This window comes from Camelus dromedarius, chromosome 5, assembly GCF_036321535.1.
Source record: "Camelus dromedarius isolate mCamDro1 chromosome 5, mCamDro1.pat, whole genome shotgun sequence".
NCBI classification, from domain to species: Eukaryota; Metazoa; Chordata; class Mammalia; order Artiodactyla; family Camelidae; genus Camelus; species Camelus dromedarius.
In genome coordinates, this window is record NC_087440.1 from 15,335,519 (window position 1) to 15,348,630 (window position 13,112).

The 13,112-nt window shown below is 34.8% G+C and overlaps 1 protein-coding gene across 6 annotated transcripts in view; it reads left to right on the forward strand.

Moving 5' to 3' along the window:
- Nucleotides 1-13,112, forward strand: part of ATP8B4 (ATPase phospholipid transporting 8B4 (putative)) — a 211,440-nt gene that overhangs the window by 14,196 nt on the left and 184,132 nt on the right. For all 6 annotated transcript variants that reach the window (XM_064485612.1, XM_064485615.1, XM_064485614.1 and 3 more), the window contains exon 2: nucleotides 1,335-1,403. In XM_064485612.1, the coding sequence (XP_064341682.1) occupies nucleotides 1,376-1,403 (28 nt within the window). In that variant the 5' untranslated portion in view covers nucleotides 1,335-1,375. The remainder of the gene's footprint in view (nucleotides 1-1,334; nucleotides 1,404-13,112) is intronic.

A 13,112-nucleotide genomic window follows, 5' to 3' on the forward strand; every position in this document is an offset into this window, starting at 1 on the left:
CCATTTTATATATACACCATGTCTTTTTTATCCATTCATCTGTCAGTGGGCACTTAGGTTGCTTCCATATCTTGACTGTTGTAAATAATGCCATGATGAACATAGGGGTGCAAATATCTTTTTGAAGTAGTGTGTTTGTTTTATTTGGAAAAATACCCAGAAGTGGAATTGCTGGATTGTATGGTATTTCTATTTTTGCTTTTTTGAGGAAGCTCCATAATGTTTTCGATAGTAGTTGTGCCAATTTATACTCCCACCAAAGTCACAGGGGTTCTCTTTTCTCTTCATCCTCACCAACACTTGTTATTTGTTGTCTTGTTGATAACAGCCATTCTGACAGGTGTGAGGTGGTATCTCATGGTAGTTTTGGTTTGCATTTTCCCTGCTAATTAGTGATGTTGAGCATCTTTTCGTGTATGTGTTGGCCATCTGCATTCCTTCTTTGGAACAATGTCTGTTCAGGTTTTCTGACCATTTTTTAATCAGGTTTTTTTTTTTTGATGTTGAATTGTATGAGTTCTTTGTATGTTTTGGATATTAACTCCTTATCAGATATATCATTTGCAAATATCTTCTATGCAGTAGGCGGCCTTTTTGTTTTGTTGATAGTTTCTTTCACTGTGCAAAAGCTTTTTAGTTTGATGTAACCCCATTTTTGCTTCTGTTTCCCTCACCTGAGGCTACAGATCCAAAGAAAAATTACCAGAAATGATGTCAAAGACTGTACTGCCTATTTTTCCTTCTAAGAATTTCAGGTCTTATATTTTATGGTTTCACATTTTGCATCCAAGTCTTTAACCCATTAGTCTGGCTTTTTTGTAATTACCTGGAAAAGACTGTACATGTGAGATTAGATGGAGAAAAATTTCTGAATTGCATTTTGTTTCTCTAGAGCTGGCCAATAATTTCATCTTTCATGTACCTCCCACAATTTAGCAGTAGTTCCCAGCTGTGGCTGTGGAAAGGAATCACGGTGCTTGAATAAAAGGCAGGTACTGGAGTATCAGCCCTGAGATATTCTGATTCATAGAGTGTTGGATATATTAGAATACTTGGCTCTATTTTAATGCCAAATTGAGTGGCACACTTGTGCTTCCCTTAAGTTGTTCTGTATAGCTGGTATAATACAAATATTTTTGTATAGAATTATTCTTATCTGTTAGGTTTAAGTCTGATAAATGGAGTCTGTTAATCCTTATTATGTTAATAACTTCCTAGTCATCTAATTTGACTAGGAAGAAAGTTAAAGGATGGAAATTTATGGTTAATGAGCATATCTCGTACTAATGTTGGATCCATTTCCTTTTTTTTTTTTTTTTTTTTATCTTATGTAGGCCAACTGTGGAGGCCTGGTGAAAAATAACCAGGTGCAATAATGTTCTGCAGTAAAAAGAAATCACTTGGTAAGTAAATGTGATTTTTAATATTTTAATTTTATGGAGGTGTAATTTGTAAACAAAAAACACACAGATCTTAAGTGTTCAGTTTGATGAGCTTTGACAATTGTATGCTCATATGTAATTACCACCCCAAAGCAAGAGACAGAACATTTCTGTTACCCCTGAAAGTTCCCTTGTTCCCCTTTCTTTCACTTTTTATTTATTTATTTTTACTTTAAATATAGTTGATTTACAATGTTGTGTTAGTTTCTGGTGTACAGCATAGTGATTCAGTTACATATATATATTCTTTCTCATTATAGGTTATTACAAGCTATTGAATATAGTCCCCTGTGCTATACAGTAGGACTTTGTTGTTTATTCTGTACATAGTAGTTTGCATCTGCTAATCCCAAACTCACCCCCTTTCCTCTTTGGTAACCATAAGTTTTTTTCATATGTCTATGAGTCTGCTTCGATTTTGTAAATAAGTTCATTTGTGACATTTATTAGATTCCACATGTTAGTGATATATAACATTTGTCTTTCTCTGTTTGACTGACTTCACCTATGATAATCTCTAGGTCCATCTATGTTGCTGCAAATGGCATTATTTCATTCTTTTTACAGCCGAGTGATATTCCATTGTATATGTATATCACATCTTCTTTATCCAGTCATTTGTCTGTGGACATTTAGGTTGCTTCCATGTCTTGGCCATTGTAAATAATTGTAAATAGTGCTGCTATGAACATTGGGGTACGTGTATCATTTCGAATTGGAGTTTTCTTTGGATATATGACCAAGAGTGGGATTGCTGGATCATATGGTGACTCTATTTTTTAGTTTTTAAGGAATTTCCATACTATGTCTCATATCAGCTGCACCAAATTACATTCCCACCAATGGTGTAGGAGGGTTCCCTTTCCTCCACACCCTCTCCAGCATTTACCATTTGTGAACTTTTTAATGATGATCATTCTGACTGGTATGAGGTGATACCTCATTGTAGTTTTGATTTGTGTTTCTCTGATAATTAGTAATACTGAACATTTTTTCATGTACCTATTGGCCATCTGTATGTCTTCATTGGGGAAATGTCTGTTTAGGTCTTCTGCCCATTTTTTGACTGGATTGTTTGATTTTTTTTTTTTTTTTTTGGTTATTAAATTGCATGAGCTATTTGCATATTCTGAAAGTTAAGCCCTTGCCAGTCACATTGTTTGTAAATATTTTCTCCCAGTCTTTAGGGAGTCTTTTTGTTGACTTGTCTTTTTTGTTTTGTTTAGTTTCTTTTGCTGTGCAAATTCTTACAAGTTTAATTTGGTCCCATTTGTTTATTTTCGCTTCTATTTCTAGTGCCTTAGAGTGATCTAGGAAAACAGTGCTATGATTTATGTCAGAGAATGTTTTGCCTATGTTCTCTTCTAGGAGGTTTATAGTGTCCTGTCTCATATTTAAGTCTTTAAGCCATTTTAAGTTTATTTTTGTGTATGGTGTGAGGGAATGTTCTAACTTCACTGATTTACACACAGATATCCAGCTTTCCAAACACTACGTGCCAAAGAGACACCACTTTTTTCCATTGTATATTCTTGCCTCCTTTGCTGAAGATTGATTGTAGGTGTGTGGATTTATTTCTGGGTTCCCTATTCTGTTCCATTGATCCATATGTCTATTTTTGTGCTAGTAGCACACTGTATTAATTACTGTAGCTTTGTAGTATTGTTTGAAGTCTGGAAGGGTTATACGTTCAGCTTTGTTCTTTTTCATTAGTGTTTTGGCAATTCTGGGTCTTTCGTCATTTCACACAAAATTTTAGAATTATTAGTTCTAGTTCTGTGAAAAATGTCCTGGGTAATTTGATAGGGGTCACATTAAATCTGTAGATTGCTTTGGGTAGTATGGACATTTTAGCAATATTTATTCTTCTAATCCAAGAGCATGGGATATCTTTCCCTTTATTTAAATTATCTTTAATTTCATTTATCAGTGTTTTATAGTTCTCAGTGTATAAGTCTTTTACCTCCTTGGACAGGTTTATTCCTAAGTATTTTATTTTTTGTTTTTTATGAATTTTAAAAGTGATTTTTTTTAACTTTCCTTCTCTGATATTTCATTGTTAGTGTAAAGAAATTTAACAGATTTCTGTATGTTAAACTTGTATCCTGCTGACCTCATTTATAAGCTCTAGTAGTTTTTGTGTGAAGTCTTTAGGATTTTCTGTATATAGTATCATGCCATCTGCATATAGTGACAATTTTACCTCTTCCCTTCCAACTTGGATTCCTTTTATTTCTTTTTGTTATCTGATTGCTATGGCTAGGACTTCCAAAACTATGTTGAATAGAAGTGGTGAAATTGGGCATTCTTGTCTTGTTCCACATTTTAGCGGGGGAAGGCTTTCAGATTTTCACTTCTGAGTATTGTGCTGGCTGTAGATTTGTCATATATGGCTTTTATTATGTTGAGATATGTTTCCTCTATACCCACTTTGGTAAGAGTTTTATCATAAATAGATGTTGAATTTTATCAAATGCTTTTTCTGTATCTATTGAGATGATCATGTGGTTTTTGTTCTTTTGATGTGGTGTACCTTGTACCTCTTTTTATTCGTTCTCTCTGCACTATACACAACCACCTTCTAATTTCTATCAGATTAGTTTTGCCTGTTTTGGAACTAATATAAGTGAAATTATATAGCATATATTCTCTTGTCTTGCTTCTTTTATTCAGCATAACGTTTTCTGTCATATATCCATATGGCTGTATGTATCAACAGTTCTTCATTTTTTCTTTTAAAGCAGTATTCCATTGTATGAATACACTGACGCTTAAAACTAAGTTCATAGAGGGGAGGGTATAGCTCAAGTAGTAGAGTACATGCCTAACATGCACGAGATCCTGGGTTCAATCCCCAGGACCTCCATTACAACAAATAATAATAATTAATTAAATAAATCTAATTACCTCCCCCCTCCAAAAAATAAAAATAAAATAAATGTTAAAAAAAAAAAACTAAGTTCATATGGTTAGAAATAATTGGGTTCATGATGGCAAGAAACACGTTACTTTTGGTTGAATAATTGGTCTAGCTGAACAGTAATAATAGTATTCCAGTTTTTTAAAAATATAGGATCCTGACCAGAGGGTTTTTACCTTCTCTTTGGTCTCATTGGTCAGTGACAGACTAGTATCTAGTTTTTACTTAAGTAGAAGACTATTCAATATATTACTGCTGTTTTCCTTATTTTTGACCATGGGCATTTTAGGGACCAAAGGCTGGATTAGAGTATATCCAGTGCTGTGTCCCTCCTTCTAATAACACCTCTGACAGGTAGTTAACCTACTTTTATAGACAATTATTTCATGGTGCAGTACATTCCCTTGTTGGGCACTTACTCATTGCAACGTTCAGTCCCATAATGAGCTGAAATCTGTCTCAGTGTAGTTCTCACCCACAGGTTATGCCCTCTGGGGAAATACTTTCATATTCCCAGTGCCAGTCTAAGAGTCTAGATTACTGTCATCACTTTTTCTTTTTCAGATAAAATGATTTATTTATGTCCAATCACTGGTATAATCTTAATAGTGGAACATTAGATTAACCAGTTTTGACAGAGACAGGTTTCCAACAGAATCTATTTTGTAGAGTTTTGATAAGCTTGGATTCATTCTTTTAAAGTAATTTGTATGTATATGAGAATGTATATGTGTGTGTGTATATATATATACTATATGTATATAAAATAAGCAATTTTTTAAATAAATGAAAATAAGAACATAGAAGTCACTGTAATTGGGCAATCCAGAGATAACCACTCAAGGCTGCTGTGTTGTACAATTTAAAGGGCTCTAATCAATGACATCTGTTAACACATTTGTGTATATTCATTCAAATATATATCCCCAAATGGAATTATGGTGTACATTATTTTGAAACTTGCTCTTAAAACATAATAATATAATCATAAATACCTCTTATGTCTTTAAACTTTTATAACATTATTCTTTTATATTTTCCTCTTTTTATTTTGAAAATGTTGAATTTTACAAAAAATTGAAAGAATTATAAACAACCAAATACCTTTTACCAAAATTCTACGGTTGTTATCATTTTGCCACAGTTGCTTCCTCTCTTCCCCCTACCCTCAACATACACTCCCCCCATACACCTTAGTTATTGTTGAAACATTTGAAAGTAAGTTGTAGACATCAGGACTTTTACCCCTAACTACTTCAGCATGAATCTTAGAATAAGGACATTTTCCTAAATAACCACAGTACCATCACCACATCCAAGAAATGTAACATTAGTAAATAAGTAACATACATTCCTTTTTTCAGTTTCCCCATTTGTCCCCACAACATCTTATATCTCAGAGCTGCTCTTTTTTTCCTTTTTTTTTTTTTGTGGGTGTGAGTACAGTATCCAGTCAGTGTCACATGTTGTGTTTGGTTTTTAATCCCTTTTCTTATTATTTTTAGATTTAGAATAGTTTTTTATTACATTGAATTTTGAAAAAGTGCAGTCCAGCTTTCAAATCAACTTGGATTAAACATTTTAGGCCCGAATACTATGTAGATAATATTTATTTTTTAATGAACAATTAATAAATTAGTTACTTGTTACTGTTGTGATGAGGAATACAACTTGCTGATCTTCCTCATATAGAATTTCATTTTATAGATGGATAGTCATAGCTATTTTTAATGAGCTATAAATAGCTCACTTGTAAATGGCCGTGCAATGAGGCTAAATGTTTTGGCCACGTGGCTGGGTCTGTATCTGCTGTGGTGCTGATTGGCAGAGAAAGCTGAGGCTAGCCTCTTCCTCTTTCTCTTGAACTTGTTATGATGCCCACGTGACTTGAGGGGTTGTCATGATTGGGAATGATGCATCTTTAGGTTATATCAGTTCCTATAGATCTGGTAATAGACTGGACAGCTTTTTCAGCCTAAAATATTCATTTACTTAGTCAACAAACATTTTTGAGTGCCTACAACATGCTGGGTAGTGCCAACTTTTCTTGATTTCATGTAACTTTTTACAATTTAATAAAATACATATATCCTCACAAGTTAAGTTTACAGTAGAAATGATAGTGACAGTTTACTAAACATCACTACAAGTATATTTGACAGAGGAGCATAGTCTAGAGAACTTCTAATCAGCCTGGGGTTGGTGGCAAGGGGAAAAATCATGCACAAGTGATATTTTACCTCAGTGAGATATTTAATATCTGCAACATTTAATAAAGGTGCACTTACATTTATATAAAATTTCATAACATCATTAGGAAGCTTGGGACATTGATAATGTATGTGAAAATATAATAAGCCAACCATGAGTATTGTTGGAAAATAAGAATTTTCTCCCACATATATAGTTTATTATTTATTATCTCCATATTCATATAAATCTCATGTTCTTCAAGATGAAAAATTCTAGCTAATTGACTCAAATATTGAAAACATGCTTAAAATCTAATTTCCGTTTTTTATTTGTAATTCACCCTTTCTGTATAAGCTTGAGTGGGAGGCCCAAGGACGAATCACTTTAAGGCCTATGAGTGCTTTTCTGCAGAGCAATCAGGAAGAGTGTTATTCATGTGTAAAATATCTAATTTAGATTTCAAATAATTAGGTAACATGGGAAGTGAAAGATGTGGATAATTAGAGGCTTTCTTTAAACTAGCTAAAGCTGCTCTTGATTCCAGAACGTGATGGTTATGGAGTCAGGGCGAGTTACTCCACAGGGTATGTTAGAATGTTTATGGGGTGTGGGATGGAAGAATCAGACCAGGGTCACATTTTGTCTTTCATGACCCTTCATCCCCCAAATATTAAAAATTATATTTTATAATTGTGTGGTAGACATATAAATCCAGGTTGGATTCATTATTATCCATTATTATAGTAATTTTCTTCTAATTAAAAAAAATGAAAATTTAAACATTTTTGTGTTCTCTGAAAGTATTGTGGGCCTTAGGTGCTGCATCTACTGTGCCTACAAGTGAGACAGTGCTTTAGTTGAAGTTAATATCCCTGCTTCTCTGGCTTTTTTTTTTTTTTGGAGGGGGGAGCATATATTGTTTAGCAGGTACTGGGTTCTTCCTGTGGCAGAGGGCTGGTGACACAAAAGATGAATAAGATGAATAAGACAGTCCACTTACTTTTTTTTTTCAAATGTATATTCTGGTTCTTTAGTGAAATTATCCATCTTGTCATCTATTTTCATATACATGTTAATCACAGTTATTTTAAAGTGCATGTTTGATGGTTCCAATATCTAGATCATCTGTGAGTCTATTTCTATTTTCTGTTTCCTTCTCTGGTTTTCAGTAGTTTGATATTGTCCCCTACTATACTTGCTAATTTACTATTGAAATCTAGACATTACATATTAAAAAAACTGTAGCAGATCTGGATGTTATCCTCCTTCCAGAGAATTTACCTTTCTTCCAGCAGGCAGTTAGATAAAGAGCAGATCATTTTAATTCAATCAGAGGCCAAGCTTCTTTGAGGCTGGGTTGCAGACTTTATGAGGAAAGCCTAGTCTGTTTCTGTTAGTTCTCACTCTTAGAACCCAGCTCTTTAGAAGTCAACTGAAAACCTAGGGCCACTTTTCCCTGCTAAACTCTCAATTCTAATTACTGTCTTGTCTCACGTCTGGGCAGGATAGGAATTAGCAAATGCCTTGAGGGAAAGGTGTACAGAATATCACATTTACCTCAATATATTTCTCTGCTCTGCTGTATCTTGGCCCTTGAAGTTCTGACTGATTTTGCTAGTTGGGGGTGCTTTTGAACGGTTTTGTATATTTCACCCGGCTGTTCTCAAATAGATGGGTTGGTCCTGACATGTACTCCATTACAGTGGGAAGCTGAAGTCTCAAACACATTTAAAATAATCTGTTTTATAAGTTTACCAGAAGGCTACATTAAATATCATTATTCTATAATTGTTAGATGAGTGTTTGAGAATATCAAGAAAATCTTTAAGGAATGAGCAAAATGAATAGTTGAGTTGAATAAGAAAATAATGGTTAATCAGTATTAGTCTTTTCTGCTAGAATGGCTTTAAACTTTAGCTGTGACACATACACAAGTATAAATCTTGAGCTGCCTCATTATAGTGAATAAAATAATACTCAGAACAGTGTTCTGTGTCATATGTACTTATTGGACTTAGAACATATTTCCAAGTACATTGCTCTAATTCTCCATTTCTTTATTTATGATTCCCAAATGTATAATAGTCTAATAGTCATACTTTGGCTTCGTAAAAAAATTGTTTCATTGGAAAACTTCACCCCTAGAATTACAATCATTTATAATTAAAAAACGCTTTTATATCCCTTCCGCAGACGCACACCTTAGACCACTCCTTTAATTCAGTATTTGAGCCAGTATCTGGCACATGGTAAGCATTTAATGAATGGTAGCTGTCACTGTTATTTTCAGTAGTTTTAGTAAATGCTACTTGACTTACAATTCCTTGGTGGACCTAGTTCTCAACTAGTGTTGCTTTTAGTATTTGTTCAAAAAGAAATGCCTAATTTAAAAGAAATTAACATTTTAAAAATTCTAGGCTTAACTTTAAAATTTGGATTTTCTTTTATGGTGGAATAAAATCTGAAAACTTATGAGGTAATTTCAAACATGATACTTTCTATAAAGAAAAATACTTTAAAAAAATCAACCAAAGTCCATAGTTTACATTAGGGTTCACTCTTAATGTTGTACATTCTATGGGTTTTGACAAATGCGTAATGACATATAGCCACCACTATAGTATCATGTAGAATAATTTCATTGCCCTAAAAATCCCTTGTGCTCCATCTATTCGTTCCTCCCTTCCTCCATCTCCCCAAGCCCCTGGAAACCACGATTAAAGAAAAATATTTTAATAACTCAAATTCAAAGTCTACCTTCATACAATAAATAAACCAGTTAAAAGTTTCATATTTCAATGATTTTGGCTGGAATGATCTTGTTTCACTGTGGTAGTGCTGGTGTCTTATAATCATTCAAACTTTGTCTGGTAATTCATTCTTTCACTTATTCATTTATCCATCCATCCAGTCAGCCAGCCAGCCATTTCACAAATATTTACTGAACCAAGCACCCAGACCTATTATGTGCCAGACACTGTTCCAAACAGAAGAAAATAGCTGTGGATGAACATATTTAAAAAAAAAAAACTTATATGAATCTTCCATTTTTGTTGGGGTGGAGGGGGGAAAAAGATAGTCAAATAAGTAAATTATCTTGTATATTGGAGGGGCTGCAGTTTTATAAAGGGTAATCAGAGAAGGCTGAATTGAGAAAGCCATAGTTGAGCAAAGATTTACAAGAAGTGGGAGGGGGGAGCCATGTAGTTATCTGGAGGACAAGCATTCTAGGCAGAGGGAATAGCAAGTGCAAAGGCTTTGAGGTAGTAGTGTGCCTGGTGTGTTCCAGTAACAACAAAGAGGCCACTGGGACTGGAGTTGAATGTGAGAGGTCTCCCTCTCTATGACCTCTGGACACAGGCATGTAGTAATTCACAGTTTCCCGACATCCCTGCATGGTACCACCTACCATCTCCTGAGACCTCGAATCTCTTCCAAGCTCCTTTTACAAGGGAGGTAGTTTTGGTTTGAAATATGAGTCTACTGCATAGTCTTGCTAGGATTTTATCTTTCTTATTTGTAAAGTGGAGCTAATAATAGTGCGTGCCTACTAAGATTGCTTTGAGGGTTAATGAAATAATACATGTGCAACAGTTCATGTAGTATCTAACTTTTAACAAGTTTTCAATAAATGTTAACTGTTACTATTTTCATTATATTACGGTAAGTCTTAAATCTCCAGTTGTGAATCTGTACTTACAGAAAACTACATGGTGATGGTTCATATGATTTTATTGATTTCACTTGTTATGTATATAATTCATATATGCTGGAAGAAGAATGAATCTGTAACATTTTTTTAACATTCCTTTGTGTAGCTATGGTAAGCCACAAGAGGAACAAAGCTCCTAATAAATCACATTTTCCAAATGTCTGGACCTGATGAACAAATTGGCTCAGCTAAGAGGAAAACAAACCCAAGGCCCTTTAGTATTTATTTGACTCCCCTAACTGTTTCCAAGCTATTTTCTGAGGAGAAGAATTTTAAAAAATTGTGGGAAGATTTTTTTTTCCCTCAATTCTCTTTAGTTTGCTGCTTAAATGTCAATAAATCCCAGCAGCTGCAGGTCACCCCTGGGTTTCAGTAGGAAACTCCGACTTGGGACACATATTTTTCAGTTATATTAGAATGTGCGTTTGGAGTCAAATCAGGAAATCTTGGAAGCTGGTGGACTCTTTTCTTTAAAGCTCTCCCTACTCATTGTTCTTTCCTCATGTCTTTAATGAATTGCTTTGGCTCCCAAGCACCCAGACCAGATTGTGAAAAATGAAAGAAAATTAAGAAAGGAAAAAGCTTAAATTACTATTTGGCTTGAGGGAATTTTTCTGAGATTTCTGATTCAACCCAAAAAACCAACAACTCCAAACCCCAAATGATGCTCCATGTTTGGAGACATTCTTCTGCTTCTGGATTGGGACCAGGCTTACTAAGGAAATATTAATCCATACCATCACAGTTTTATACAAAGATGCCTAAATTCTCCATGGTGCTTCATCATCTCACGATTTTGGGGAGCTAAAGCCAATTGCCTGAAGGCTGCCTCCTGAACCACATTTGGTGAAGGACGAAATTCTCTGGAGTTAATTGAAGAATTAATTGTGGACTCACGGTTGCTGTGATCACTCACGGGCTCAATGGAAGTCTCCTAAATCTTGTCCTTACTCTTGGTCTTGTTAACAGAGTTGCTGCTTTCACTAACTAGTCTTAAACACTAAGATATTATGCATTGTTTAGAGACAAACTAATCAAAAAAGATGTAACTGACCTGTCTTCTGTCTTCTGGAAGTGGAAGCTGGATAATATAATGTATTATGTTATGAGGGAGAAGAGCACAATTTAGGAGCTGGGTGTTGTTTTCAAGGACTTTAGACTAGAATCAATGGGCATTTGCCAATTTCTACTGAAAATATTCAGAAAATTATTCAGGACCTCTTCAGAAATAATAATAGTGACTTTAAGGTTGACTTTGCAAGCTTAGATGATTTCCTTATTTCACTTCTTATTTGCCACTTTTTTCATTAAAGTATTTTCAAGCATTTTTCTGTTTACAAAATGCTTTCCATACATTTTCTCACTTAATGATGGGAACACAAAGTGTCATTATTTTACTGAGGAGGCAGAGGTAAGGAGAGGTCATGAGTTAAAATGTGCTTGCACAGATGGTTTAGTGGAAGGAGATCTCTGGCCTCTTGCTTCATGATCCTGCCTCTTTTCTTGTATGAGGGCTCCTTCATCAAACTCATTTTTATGGGGCTAAAAGTCTTGCTGACATGGGAACAACTTTTTTTTTTTTTTTAATTGAAATATAGTCAGTTTATAATGTGTTAATTTCTGGTGTGCAAAATAGTGATTCAGTTGTACTTATATATTCCTTTTCATATTCTTTTTTCATTATAGGCTATTACAAAGTATTGAATATAGGTCCCTGTGCTATGCAGGAGAACCTTGCTGTTTATCTATTTTATATATAGCAGTTGGAACCTGCAAATCCTTGATCCCCAACTTATCCTCCCTGCCATTTCCCCCCTGGTAACCATAAGTTTGTGTTCTATGTCTGTGAGTCTTGGTTGCAGTTAAAAATTCCCAGCAGAGTAGTGTTATGTCCCTCCATCTTTTCAACTTGTGTCTTAGTGATCTGATAACCCTTTTGGATATTTTAAAATGCATCTTCTCCTTTCAAAAGGAAAGACAAGCACCTGCACATGTAAGTGGATATGGTTTCATTGTCTGAAACCGAGAGTGGCTCAAACAAACTGTCAGCCCTATCAGATAATGCTTTCAGGGAGGGAGGTGGTCAGCTCCACTCCAGGTAATACCCTGAAACTCAGCTTATTCTTTTTGGTAAATGTTCCCTAACATTTAACTGATTTGTAAATATACACTTCATAAAATAAATGAGGCCCTCATTTAGTTATCTTGGATTATGTAACAGGAAGCACATGGCTCAAAGATAAACATTCCATAAATGATTCATTGATATTTTATTTGTTTGAGGCAGACATCAAATTATTTTGGCCTTTTGAGGAATGGTTTAGGAATGTTTGGGAAGTTTTGGGGAGAGAAGGCTATTTCCATCACCCTATGTGGAGTCGGGCTTTGAAAGCTTAATTACCTATTTTTCTGTATTCTGGAGCAGATTGAAAACAATGATAATTCTGCCCCTGCTGATGGCTATTCTCTTGGCTCACTGAAATGGTGAAGGGTGGCTTCCTATCCAAGCACATGTTCGTTAAGCATCTCCACTGGCACAGAAGAAAGGCTGCTTTTCTGTCTTAAGGATCTGTACGCAGCCAGCAGTATAGCACAGCAGCTCTCCATGCATTTTCTAGGAAGTTCAGTCTCAAGGTTATAGTCATTTAGCACAAGTGCAGCTGAGAGAAACAATAATTAGGATGATTGCTCGAAGGACATGTAGTTCATTTATTCTTTTAAATATCCTAAAACATATTTGTGAACTTAAATCTGCTCAGCAAAGACTGAGTACAGAGGCGCTCTCATTGGGCCCTCAGAAATGGGATGATCAGTGCTAGGGTTGTTAAAAAACACAGCTCTAAAA